The sequence below is a fragment of the Prionailurus viverrinus genome, chromosome B2, assembly GCF_022837055.1.
Source record: "Prionailurus viverrinus isolate Anna chromosome B2, UM_Priviv_1.0, whole genome shotgun sequence".
NCBI classification, from domain to species: Eukaryota; Metazoa; Chordata; class Mammalia; order Carnivora; family Felidae; genus Prionailurus; species Prionailurus viverrinus.
Genome location: NC_062565.1, coordinates 43294783 through 43308613, shown reverse-complemented (window position 1 = coordinate 43308613; position 13831 = coordinate 43294783). Strand labels below are relative to the sequence as shown.

Here is a 13831-nt window from a genome sequence, read left to right as displayed (position 1 = left end):
TTCTCCACCTTGGTGTCAGGCATTGATAGAACAACAACAAAAGAAAGGTTTGACTTTCTTCACATCTTCTTAAAAGATATTCTTTGACGGGTGTTATTATACAGGACTAGATGGACCTCTATTCTGTGAGCAGGATTGGAAATTAACTAATTATTAAAGAAGGTAACAAACGCAAACTTTCCTATATTTCCATAAGAAGTTAATTATGAAGGCAAAACAACTGATAATGCAAACATTGTACTTCATTACTTATGCCTAAAATTGCATTCTTGATCTCTTATACCTACCCAACATATCCATCCCCACTCTTTCCCATCACAGTTACTGGCAAATTCATTTTTCCAGTTTCCCAGGACACTTCAGTCATCCTTTCTTTCTCTTTCCCTAGAACCCCAAATCGAATCTGTCAGTAAATCATATTGATTTTGAAAAAATAGCCAGAATTTAACCCCGTCTTATGGAGTCTACCGTAATAACCCTAGTGCAAGCTACCATCACCTCTTACCTGGGTTACTACAATAAGACCTGTACTCTACAGACTATTTTTAACCCAGAAGCCAAAGTAATTATTATTATTATTTAAAAATTTACTTATTTTGAGAGAGGGAGAGAGGGAGAAAAAGGGAGAGGAGAAAAAGAGAGAAAGAGAGAGAGAGAGAATCCTAAGCAGGCTCCACACTGCCAGCGTAGAGTCCGATGTGGGGTTTGAACTTGCGAACCATGAGATCATGACCTGAGCTGAAACCAAGCTTCGGAAGCTCATCTACTGAGCCACCCATGTGCCCTCAGAGTAATTACTTTAAAGCCTAAACCACATCATGTCAATCCTCTGCTAACAGCCTCCCTGTCCAGGCACACAGGCCTTCTACCATCTGGCTTCCTGGCGCCTGTGTGACCTCCCTTTTTTTTTTTTTTTTAATGGGTCATTGTTTTTCAGCTAACAATGGGTTGTTACCCATTTCTGTAACTTACCAGGCTTGTTCCCACTTGGGTTGTCCTCCCTGGAGTGCTCTTTCTTTAGATGTCTGTAGCGATCTCCTTCACCTTCATCAAGTCATTGTTCAAATAGCACTTTCTCAGTGAGGCCTACCCTGCTTGCCCAATTTAAAAATTGACAATTCTCTCATTCCTCCTGTTCTTTGTCTCATTCCTCCCGTGCTTTGTCTCATTCCTTACCTCTTCCCTGTTGTATAAAAAATTTCTCCCTGTTCAGGGACACTCATGGCTTTCTAACATATTATATTATTTAGGCGTTTCTTTAGTTTATTGTCCAACTACTCCTCCTACGTTTGATGATGGCATAAATTTTTGTCTGTTTTGTTCACTGCTGCGTCTACAGCTCCTAGAATAATGTCAGGCACGTGGTAGGCCCACAATAATAATTTGTTGAATGAATGAACTAATTAGCACCCATTACTTACACTCAGTGAACAGACCTTATCTTCAAGGGGAGAAATGTAGAAGTTGTTTGCTTCTAGAACAAGAGGATTACATATTGAATTCAACGGGAAAGAAAGCAACTCAGTTTCCATGTGTCTAGGGAGCTCAGGGGCTCTGTGAAACCCTGATATTATAGGATTCCTTTTTCCATTCTAGTCTCAAAACGTGATCATTAGCCAAAGACTAATTTTAAAAGATCCTGGAGTGTTAAATCTGCACTGAGAGGTTCCTAAGAGGATGTATCATGATTATAGTTCTACAAGCTGCTCAGTACTGTAATTCTTAACATTCCTTCTCTCATCACTGTATTGCTCTTCCTAATTTGAAATCTATGAATGTAATTGGAAGGCACGGGAAGCCAATTTAATTACGCCCCAAAGAATTATGCGATGCACCACCCCTCCTGTATTTCAACAGATTCGATTAACGTATATTTTTCATGTTGGTCTTTCTTTTGCAGTGCATAATATCAATCCTACAGCAAGAGCCTTGAATATTCTTTATTTTTTGTAGCACAAATATATTGATTGAATGCTGAAATTATCTTGTACCACTTTAATATTCATCCTTTGGTCATTCCTGTTTTGAAGGAGCATAGAATTTTAGGTCTGCACGGTTATAGTTCATTTGGTTTGATCATCTTATTTTACAGACATGGAAAGAGAGGCCCAACAATGTTAAGTGACGTGCCCAAGTACCACAGAGCTGGTTGGAACAACTTGTTCTGAAAGTAAAGCAAGCTGCAATTGAAAAAATAGTTCTTAAATCGAAACGTTAATTGAATACAACAACAATTGTAATTTGCAGCTCTAAACAATATGCAATCCTAACCAGTTGATTTGCATGGTGACTATATAAGCATTAGAAATCTGGGGTGCCTGGGTGGCTCAATTGGTTAAGTGACCGACTCTTGGTTTTGGCTCAGGTCACCATCTCACAGTTTCGTGAGTTCAATCCCCGTGTTGGGCTCTGAGCTACAGCGTGGAGCCTGCTTGGGATTCTCTCTCTCTCCTTTTCTCTCTGCCCCTCCCCAACTCATGCTGTCTCTTAGATTAGAAATCTAAGGCAGAGATAGCAAAGAATAAAATAATTTGTAGATAAGAAGAGGTTCTACAAGCATCCTAATAGATAAAATCATGGCTCACAAAAGAGTAAGAATTTTGCAGGTCACCTGAAGTGAACTAGCCTGATCACAACCACATGAGAAGATACCAGTTCGTCACAGAGATGTTTCCAAATAGCTTCTGGTATTTGGAGAATTGGGGCTTGTTTTATTGCTTAACGCAATCAGTTTTAGGATGCCAAGAGGCATTTTTTTAATCTACACTTTCTTTTTGCACTAGTGACTCTATATGAGGGTTATTATGCCAGAGGAATGTGAACGTCTATGGTCACAACGCTTCATTTTCCTTTAACGGCTCTGTTTAAGGGACAGAGACATTTTTGTGGTGTGATGCATTCAGTTGGTCTCCCGGTGCTTTCTCCACATGCTTTGGAAATCATGTATTTTTCTGAGAGGTGGTGGTCACGAATGTCTTAATTTCAGCAACAGCTTCATTGTTTTAGCTTTGTTATAATTAAGATACCCTAGTAGTGTTGATTGTTTAGGAGACTCTATATTCATCTAATGGAAGATACTTTGACCCTTTGTGTACAGCTGCGTTCTCAAATGACAAACAAAATTATGGCTAAATCAAATTTTAAAAATGAATTTTAATAGATTCCAGGAGGTAGGAACACTAGGATAACTCATGTGACTTCAAAGCTAAGATCTCTGCCAACAGCACAATTCACAATTTCCTAAGAGTGAATTTTTGAGTTCGCTTTACTAGTGCCTGGTTTAATTCAGTTTCCGTTCTCCATGGCTCACTTTCAGTAACTCCTGTTGTGCGTGATTATATGTAGATTAGACACCAGTAGCCTGAGAGTAAGATCTGTGTTCTATTCTGAAAAGCTAGGTCAAATCTGGCCCCCACGTGATGCAGGTAAAACGCCCATGCAAGTACTAAGGCAACATTTACTGAATGTAATTTTAATTGAAACGATCTGCTCTGGGTTATATTTCCTTAGATGTAATATCAATTTTTCTCTTAACTTTCTCCTAATTATTTTCTTGGTAATGTACTTGAAAGGGCTTTTCAACTACTGTGTATATCGGTTTTCCTTTGTAAGAAATGATGAAATTGTTACTTTCTCTTCCTTATGTTCTACACTTTGCCCAACATTGCATTGAGCCCTGATATACACATTATGGTGAGTCTTTTTATTCTAAACCTATTATTTTAGAACTTTAAGTATTTGGCAAATAGTGAAGTATTGGGGAGATTAAAGAGAACTAAACACACAAGAGTCAAGTATGATCCAGAGGAAACAGTCAAAGAAGTTGTTCTTGTAAAGAATGTAAGCAAGTAGAAAGAAAAGATTATTTCAGAACACAAATATCCATAGGAAAATAACAAGCAGTAAACGCTTTAAAAGACCCGATTGAGGGTTGGTAATTGAATCTCTATGAAATACTTTATATTCGACGTCATAGGAGTGGACGTAAGCATCGGTAATTGTTTTCTTCCCTTAACAACTGAAAAGAATGTTAAAAACATAAATAACAAGACTTCATACACAGTGAAAGCAATTGAGGTAACTGACGATTGTATTATAGAACTATAGGTATATCACGGAAATTGAGAGCACGACATGCAGTTAAATGGTGGGGGTGCAAGATTTAAAAATGAGGAACAGGCCAAAATCCTAAAGAAAAATAAAAATGGGATCCTCCTCCCCCCCCCCCCATCCTTGAAATGGAAAAAGATTTCAATCATAAAAACGTGGTCGTTAAATGCCTGAACTTGTTACAGTGTGTCTGGCGGTGGGAGTGAGGGGTATTCATTGCGGACCATCATCTCCCACCGCCTCTCCTAAGACTGTGGTGTGCATGAGCCTGCGGAAGAGCTGGTGTCCCACTGTCCAGAAAGGGTTCCATATCCACACCCCGGCACTGCGGCCCCTTAGGGGAGCAGACCTTTTTGATCTCTCCGTTTCTCCTCCCCATTTTATTTTTTTTTTAATTTTTTTTTAACGTTTTATTTATTTTTGGGACAGAGAGAGACAGAGCATGAACAGGGGATCTCCTCCCCATTTTAAAAGCACAATCCGCTTAAGATCCTGGTTCACCCCAATTCCTGGACAGAACCTTACACGGGCCAATCTCTGCTCTAAAGTTGAAAACAAATTTCCAGTATCGGTCACCCAAGCTCTCGAAAATCCTAGCCCTCTCGGTTCGACTCTTAAAGAACGGCCTGGCCCTTGAACACCTTTCGGGTCTCAGCGCGACTCCACTCCCCTCCCGGCAGGCACCGCTTTGAGGTCCGCCGCTCGGACCACGGTGGCCCGCAGCGGGAAGAGTGGCTGCGGTACACTCCACTACGCCCCGCCCCCGGCGAGCGTGGCGGAAGTTGCTTGCTCGGAAAAGGAGACCACGGCCACCTGGTGGAGCGCGCATGCGCCAGAGCCCGCGCAGCTAGTGGTAGGGGCGTCTGCAGCGCTCCCTCCTGCGTCTCCGCAGCCCCCGCCCCACGGAGAGTCGGGCTCACGCCATCTTGTGCCCCCCCCCCCCCACCCCTGCCCCAGCCGAGCCACCTTCTCCCTTTCTACACTCTCAGCCCTCCACCCCGCCCCTTTCCAAGCGTGCCCCGGGCCGCCGCCGCCGAAACCGCACCATCTCTCCCCACATTCTCCACGCGGGACGCGCAGCCGTGCCTACAAGTGTTCTTAAAGCGGAGGTTGTAGGGGGTGCGGGGGGCGGTGCGGGGCGGGCGGGGAGGGATCTGCGAACCGGGATGGACGGCGCGCGGCGAGCCCCGCGTCCGTGGGCCCGGCCCCGTCCTGACCCCTGCCCCGGGGCGGCCGCGGGGGAGGAATTGGCGTTTGTACTCTAGGGCTAGGCGCCGGCCGGGCTCAGCACCCGGTTCTCCCGCCGAGCGTGGAGCTGGCTCTTGACTCCTCCCCGTCGGCGGGTGGGCGTGGGGCGAGGGGAGCTGGGCAGGCGAGCTGGAGCTGGCGTGGCTGGGGCGTGTTAAGGAGCACCTTCCGCGCCTCATCTGGGTAGTGTTTTGCGGGGAGGAACCCTTAGAGAAGGAAAGTGCTTTATGCCCGGGGCGGAAGAAGAGTTAAGTAGCGTTAGTAGAAGCCTAGCATCCAGGAAAAGGGAAAGATCGACTCTGTTTTCTGTGGGCTGAGCCCACATCTGTGACCCCTGCGGAAATTACCGAGCCTGCGTTTGCCGGGTGTTCCGGTCTGTAAATGGGGGTGGTAGTAGCCTAGCCCAGAATTGCCCCGATTATGTGATCCGGCACTGATCAAATTACATGCTAACGGTAATTAATTTTAGTTTTCATGTTTTAAGAACTTCAAAATGACTGTGACCCTGTTTTCTAAATTAAAAGTCAAGACACTTGAAGGTCTGGTAAGAGTAGATTCATAGGAAGAGTGGAATGAAGTGTCTGACAGAGAGGATACTAACATGTGTTACTAACATGTGTTGTTAATGTGCACGAGGGTGAATTAGCATAACTCCATGAGGTTAATACAAACTTTAAACTGTTTACTTTGAAAGAAATTAGTATGTGTCAATAGAGGAGGAAAAGACAGGGTCTTAGTATATGTTAGGAGTCAGAACTTTGAAAACGGAAGTGCGTTAGCTGTGCACAGATTTACTTGACGACCAAATTGAGGATGGAGCTCTTGGAATTTCTGGTGGACGTTTCAAAGAGACTGGATTTGACTGAACGTGAGGATCAATTTTTTTGATGGTACTTTGCAAAAAGAGAATGCACCTCATTGCACTTAATTCATTATTGCAAGTTTCTTAATCTCTGGGAGTCTTCAAGCAAAGATCTAGAGCAGCCTAGGTCCATAGAAGCACTGTCCAATATTGTAGAACTTTCTGCCATGATGGAAATATTCCGTAATCTGTGCTGTACTAATGTGGTATCCAGTAGCATCAAGTGGCTCTTGAGCACTTGAAATGTGGCTAGTGCACTGAAGAACTTAAATTATATTTTAATTAATTTAAATATAAATAACCAAAAGTGGCTAGTTCACTGCCTTTTGGGCAGCTTAAGCCTAGAATCTAGACTTTGAGACGCGTTTCACTTCTTGATTTGATTGAATTTTAAGTCGAAGCCAATTCTTGGAACATTTATTGCCTTAGGGAATCATAATTATATTCAAATAATGCCTTTTGCTCAAATACTATAGTTCAAAGCATGGGTCTGTTAGTACTTATTTACAGCTTGACAAATTAAAGCAAATTGTTCTTTTGACTCCTTGGGTTGTACAGCTAATGCCAGATTCATCTGGAAAGCCATAACAATACTAGCTGGCACTTCCTTTAATCATTATTGTACCGTATTGTGACCATGGGGTTCCACTATCTTTTATCACTTCGGTTAAGTTTCAGTGAAAACGTTTCTACTTTTTTATTCCTAAAGTTGTTTTCCATTTGAAAGATAGTGCTTTTTTTTTTTTTTTTGTTTTGTTGTTTTGTTTCGTAACTTTTTGTATAATAAAGCAAGTTGATAATTTATACTAATAACCTTTGAGCATTGGGCCATTTTAGAAATAGTTTTGTGGTTATCAGTATTCAAAACTTTTGAAGAGATAAGTCTGAAATTTGGTGATATTGATGAGATTCCTTTCTTTGAGATATGTAGGTTTTTTTTTTTCTTTTTTAAGCACATTATTTTAGTGTGAGAATAAAACTTAAAAAAAAAACAACTTTATTTTAGGTAGCACCCTTAACTCTGGCCTAGTGCCCTTGACCTCAAGGCTGAAGATAATCGTTAGATCTAGGCCAAAAACTTAAAGCCCATGAAATATGCATTTGAATAGCCCATAACATACAAATCAAAATGGGTTGCTCTTATATAGGGTGATTGTAAACTCCAACTTTTCTGGGATGGTCATTGTTTAGAGCCTCTTTATCCTAATAGAGCCCCTTTCATATAAAAAATGTCCCAGTTGGTATCACATAATAATATGGCCACCCTACTTTTAGTCTTATTACTTGTTGAAGTTTGTAATATGTAATTTTTAGGGGGATTAATTGCAATCTCACAAATGTACTAAAGTATTGAGAGAATTATTGGTTGTGCGCTTAAATAATAGATGAGATATCTGGAATAAGGCCAGCAAGTGACCTGCTCATTTAAACTACTGGTAGGTAAACATTTTTGCTTTTCTCCCTATACTGGATGGAAATCTTGGACAGTTTGATTTTTGCTTTTCTCTACATAAGTGATCTTTTCGTGTTTTTGCTTTTCCCTACATAAATGATCTTTTGGTGTAGGAAGCTGCAAAGAAACTTAGGCTAAGTCAGTCAAATCAGAAGATTGAGTAATCTTGGTGAAAATAATACCCATTTTATTTTATGGTTAAGTTGAATAGTGAAGTCAGTCAGAAATCTGTCTGTTATTATTTAGGATGTCCAGGAAGGATTTTGCTTATTGTTCTATAATAAAGAAAAATAATGTAGCCAAATGCCTTATTGTGTTAATTTAACTTCTACTGTGGTAGGTAAAATATTTTATTGAGAGTCAAACACACTTGGTTTGAGTTCTCACTCTGCTGAGGATTCAATGAGATAATCCATGTGATGTGTTGGGTGCAGTGTTGGGTACAGCAAAGCATATAAGTCAGTGCTCAATAAATATTAGCTGTTTTAGCCTTAAGTTTATTGAATAACATATCTGGAAGAGATGTTGATGTTCTGGGATGCATTGTGGATAGGTGCAAAGAGTACTTGAGACTAATTCTGCAAACCTAGGTTTTGCCCTTTTCTACCATATTCTTTCTTTGTGACTCCAGTGAAGGTGTTTAACTTCTCTGAGCCTCAGTTTCCTCATCTGTAAAATGGAATTAGTATTTCACCTCATTCCAGCCTTCCCACAGGATTGTTGAATACCATAGAGGAGAATTACATAGATTGTCTTACTTTACAAAGACATTTTATTTTAATTGGTTTTGTCTCAACTTTTCCACCCGCTACCTCTAGTAAAGACTAATCTTAAATCTGCAAAAGTTGTTGTAAATTTTATTTGTAAAACAGCATAGAGTATAATAGGCTCTACCCGAGGTTGCTCTCTTTAACAATACTATAACTCTTGGTAATGGCACTTTACTGATCTGGTTGCAATATATTTTCTACACTAAACAACTGCATACTACTGCTAAGGGAGGTCCACCATTTTCATGGGCATTTGATGTGTTCCATTTCCTGTGCTAAATGCTGTATCTCATTTATTTATCCAGACATGTCATTCCCCCTTAATAGGTGATACTGATGAGGTGCTCACTTTCTGGAATGGGTCTGTTGGTTTTTTTTTTGCATTGTATTACTGCCTCTAATAGTATCTGGCTGATAGTGAATGGATATTGAAGGCTGAATAAGGTAATGAGTATGAAGATGGCATGCTGCCTGGCATATGGTATGTAGTAGTTGCTGAAAAAAAAATAGTGTGTTCATTGAATTCGTAGGGCATACATTGGGATAATTTATGTGAGTGCACTTTATAAATGCAAAATATTATATGAATATAAATGACACAGTTTAGCCGTTTACTGCGAAACTGTGAGTCGGCATAGGCAGATATTTCACAACAAAGTTCACTATGACAAACACATTGTGGAGGTCTTGTGAGTTAATTAGGATCAACTTTTATTTGTATGTTCCTTGTGGGATAGTAGAAAGAACTCTGGACGGGAGTCAGGGGAACTCAGTTTTAGTCCCAGCTGTATCACTAAATAGTGATGTGTCCTTGGGCAGTTCAAGAAACCCCTCTGGACTTCAGTTTCCTCACCTGAAAAATGAGGGATTTGGATGAAATTAGTTTTTTTCAAACTGTAGTTCTGAACCTCAGATGTCTTTGGTCCCCCTCCCGCCAACTGGTGTAGTTGTAGTTTTGTCTAATTGTTTATCCACCTGCCTAAGATTGACTTTTAAGCACAGAATTCTTGAACTTTTAAAGTTAGCAAGTCTCTAAGACAACGTAATGACAAGTCCCCTGACTACTTACTATGTGTACAACTTTTCAGTAATTTCACATTAGTTTAGCGTGTTTTTTTTTTTTTATTTTTTATTTTTCAACGTTTATTTATTTTTGGGACAGAGAGAGACAGAGCATGAACGGGGGAGGGGCAGAGAGAGAGGGAGACACAGAATCGGAAGCAGGCTCCAGGCTCTGAGCCATCAGCCCAGAGCCTCACGCGGGGCTCGAACTCACGGACCGCGAGATTGTGACCTGGCTGAAGTCGGACGCTTAACCGACTGCGCCACCCAGGCGCCCTGAGTTTAGCGTGTTAAAGGAGATGGGCATCGTTTACAAATGAAAAAAACCTAAGGCACTAGAATTGGAGAAGGTTAATGAATTTTTGTTAAAAAATGTATGGGCATGGATGGAATATTTCTGGTTGTCTGTCCGTCAGCTACTCTGGATCAAAGCCTGATTTTTGTTAGATTTGTGATGTTTCCCCAGTTTTTACTCTTGGCTTCCTCATTGGTAGTGGGGATGATACTTGCCTTGGAGGGTAATTGTGAAAAAATGTTAGGTAGTACAGGTGAAAGACCCTTTATAAACTCTGAAATGCATATACAAATCCATCAATTTTTTTTTTACATGCCTACAGTAAATCTCTAATTCCCTTTTCTTTTTAGTCACATGAACTGTGTTTTTAACCACATCAGATAGTTTATTGACTTGTTTATATTTAAAATAGACTCCTCATAAGGTTAAATATTTCTAGAACGTGAATCTAGAGTGGGAGAGAATCCTGATGTTTAAGAGAGACCTTTCTTGACATTCTTGTCAATTACACTTACTATTGACAGTATAGTTGACTAAAAATTTTTGCCCTTATCTGAAAAGTTAACTATTAAGTCACTCAAGTATATGATACTTTATGTAAAAACAATAGCGTTTTAATACGGGAAAAGTAAGCTTGCCGTTTTGTCAGGGGTTGAATGTTAGGTATTTTAGGATGATCTGGCGGGCACATTGGCAGTGCACTTTAAGAACCGTATTTCCAAAGAATAAAGATTTTTTTTTTTTGAAACTCAGTATTTCCCTAAGAGAGTACTGGATGTGAAAGCACTTGAAATAGAAACCTGCATTAATACGAAACTAAAGAAGAAAAACATAATAATACAGCTTCACAGGTCTCTGAGCAGTCTGACTGTGCTCCTAAAAAAAAGTAACTGCTCATGTAGCCAACTAGGATATGTAAATGGACAGTTTATATCTGCCTATCAGGAATTTTCGTGGTTCACAGATGTTTTGATATTCTTTTCAATTCAAATAGATTTTTTGAATACCCGTTATGTGGTAGCCACTGTCTTCTTTATAACACTCCTCTGAGACCGGCAGAAATTATTCTTCACAGATGGAGAAGCTGAACTTGAGAGATGATTGGTCCTTATTATCAGAACCTACAGTATTGAGTAATTACCCTTAGCAGAACCCCGTGACCATGAATTCTATCAGTTTTCTGTCTTACAACATCTGTCACACAACTTCTGCAGGATTTCATCTCCCCTTGAATGTCTGATAGTTGTCTCAGACTTACTATGGCATAAACTGAACTCCTGGTTTCTTTGTTTTTCCTTTTAAAGTTTTCCTGATCTCAGTAAATGGCACACCATCCAACCAGTTGCTCAGGCCCCAAGCTTCGGAGTAAACTTCAGAGTCCTCCTTGACTGTTCTTTCATACTCCATGTCTAATCCATCGGCAATAAGCTCTGTCTTCAAAATATATTCCAGAAGGCTGGCCACTTCTCACCATCTCCTTGTACCACTAATTCAGGCCGCCGTCCTCTTTTGCCTATACAACTTCAATAACTTTCTGACTGGTCTTCTCACTTGTACCTTTGCTTCTTTGCAGTATAACGTCATGGCAGCCAGTTATCTTTTTAAAACCTAAAACATTTCAAGTCACTTCCCTTTTTACAGTTCTGTATTAGCTTCACATTATATTCAACTAAAATTTAACCTCCATGGCCTAGAGGGCTTTATATCACCTGGCCTCTTGCTAACTGTCAGGCCTTATTTTCTACTGCATATCCCCTCTGTTCCCTTCCCTTGAGCCACACTGGCTTCAAGATCTTGGTACTTTGCTGTTCTTTTTGCCTGGAAGTTCTCCAGAGCTCCATCCCGGGCTTTGTTCAGATCTTATATTAAATGTCACCTCCTGGTTGAAAACAGCTTTTTAAATTTGTTTTCATAGCCTTTGTCATGACTTCACATTATATTTATATGCTTGTCTCCTGCATTATAAGATAATTTCTTTTGTCTAGCTTAGGCACTATCCTATCCCTAGCTCTTAACAACAGTGTTTGGCTGGCAGTAAGTGTCCAGTAAATAGGTATGAATGGATACACCAAAGCACAGGTCGTGCATCAGCCTTAAAGAAGAAAGTGCCTAGATTGTAAGAGGAGGGAATCAGGAGAAGATACAGGGGCTTTGGTTGAGGAGAGAGGAGGAAGTAAGTAAGAGCTTTTCATTTCTCTATGAAGGAGGAGGGGCAGTCATCTGCCAATAGTTGGGGAAGTTTATTAATAAATTAATGTGCACTGAAGTATTTAAGGTTAAACAAAAGAATTAGCGAATGAAAACATTAAATGTCAGGGAAAGGAGACTTCCTGAAGATCGTTGAGTCTGGGAACTCTTGGAGACCTTGAGCTTCAGTTGGGCTTTTCTAGGCAGCTGGGATTTGGAGAGGTGGAGAAGAAACAAGAGGTACTGTAAGTAGAAAGAACTGTAGGCTAACGATTCTGAACCTGGGATGGTTTGGGAGATGCTGGACATTTGCTTTGACTGCTGTAGGGAAAGGAGGCTGCAGAGGTCCTGTGGGACTGATATTGGACAAATTTTATCCTCCACGGGAAGGAGAGCTATTGGATGCTTTGAGTAGAGGAGTAACCACTACTTGTTTATTTATTATGTTTATTTATTTATTTTTTGAGAGAGAGCAGGAGGGGCAGAGATGGAGAATCCTCAACAGGCTCCGTGCTATCAGGGCGGAGCCCGATGCGGGGCTTGAATCCATGAACTGTGAGATCATGACCTGAGTGGAAACCAAGAGTTGGATGCTTAACCGACTAAGCCACCTAGGCGCTTCAAGGAGTAACCAATATTTAGAATGAGTACTCTGGAGCTGTATGCAGAATTAATTAGAAAGGTGGGAGATGGGTTTAAAAGATACTCTAGTAAAGGTATTTATTAAGGCGAGATTGAAAAGGAAGGGATTGAATTAGAATTGCTTTATTAAGAGAAAATATGCCAGGACCAGATTGCATGGAGATAGGCAGGAGAGGAGCTGGTGAATCAAAAATGCCTTGGAGTTTTTGAACTTAGGCAACTAAAGAGTTGTGTTGTTCGTACAGAATCAGGATGTTGGACAGGGAAGCGGGTTTGGTGGGGGGAAATGTACCGGGGAATAGTATATTACAGAGGAGAGTTTTTCTGTCTATGAATATAAAGTCTTTGATCATTATATTAAGATGGCGATTCTCTGCTTAGAGCTGGTAACTTGTCATTTTGATCATTGGGTGTTGCTTATGAGTATTTGTATCTTATCTGTGCCAATTAGAATCAAACTGATTTTGGTTAGGAAGTACTTACTCCTGTTCTAATAGTTTTTAAGAAAAATTATTGCTCGTTGAATGAATGGGAAGGAAGAGTATTTACTATCATACATTGCTCTTTATGGTGCTTCATGGTTTTCAGAGTACTTTTCACTTCTGCACTTATAGTAATCCACTGGCATATGGGTAGTTTAGATGTGCTGTTCACTTTTTTTTTTTTTTTTTTTTAGTGTGGCTAAATCTGCTTTATTTTCAGATTTTTACAAGTGTTAAATCTCAGGACAGTTTCCCCATAATAATTGACAGGTCTTAGTTCCTACTTTTGTCCCCATAGTATCTTGTGCCTTATCTCCAACATTATTCCACTGAATATATCTGATCGATGAACTTCAGTAGGCTCTAAGCTACTCAGTGGCGGAGGCATGTCTTTTTTATCTTTGTATTTGTTATACTGTTCAGTAGTTTGTTCATTCACCCAGCATTTACTGAGCATCAGCAGTGTTAGGCAGTACTTTAGGCACCAAAGTTACAGAAACATCAGTGTCCCTATCGTTACGCAGTTAGCAGTTTGATGACAAGGAAATAGTTACACTATAGTGTGAGAAGTGCTATGATTGATGCATCTTATCTCAGGTTCTGAACTCATTTAATATGTAGTAAGTGAATACAAATGATTTTTAGTTATGAAAATACAATCAGCAGTTTCAGGAGAATTGTTGATTTCCAGACAGTTACACATGAATCATCTGTTCTTTG

General features: G+C 40.3%; 2 protein-coding genes across 8 annotated transcripts in view; one reads left to right on the top strand and one right to left on the bottom strand.

Moving 5' to 3' along the window:
• Nucleotides 1-13831, bottom strand: part of RUNX2 (RUNX family transcription factor 2) — a 326243-nt gene that overhangs the window by 264913 nt on the left and 47499 nt on the right. The gene's annotated exons all lie outside the window — the stretch shown is intronic.
• Nucleotides 4973-13831, top strand: part of SUPT3H (SPT3 homolog, SAGA and STAGA complex component) — a 540862-nt gene continuing 532003 nt past the window's right edge. Inside the window, exon 1 of one of the 3 annotated variants that reach the window (XM_047858055.1) lies at nt 4973-5219. Coding sequence is in view for 1 of the 3 variants with exons in the window: in XM_047858052.1 (XP_047714008.1) it covers nt 5805-5813 (9 nt within the window). In the remaining 2 variants the exon portion in view is untranslated. Of the gene's footprint in view, nt 5220-5489; nt 5814-6040; nt 6227-13831 lie in introns of those variants that run through there. The other 2 variants (XM_047858052.1, XM_047858053.1) reach the window with 2 other exon arrangements.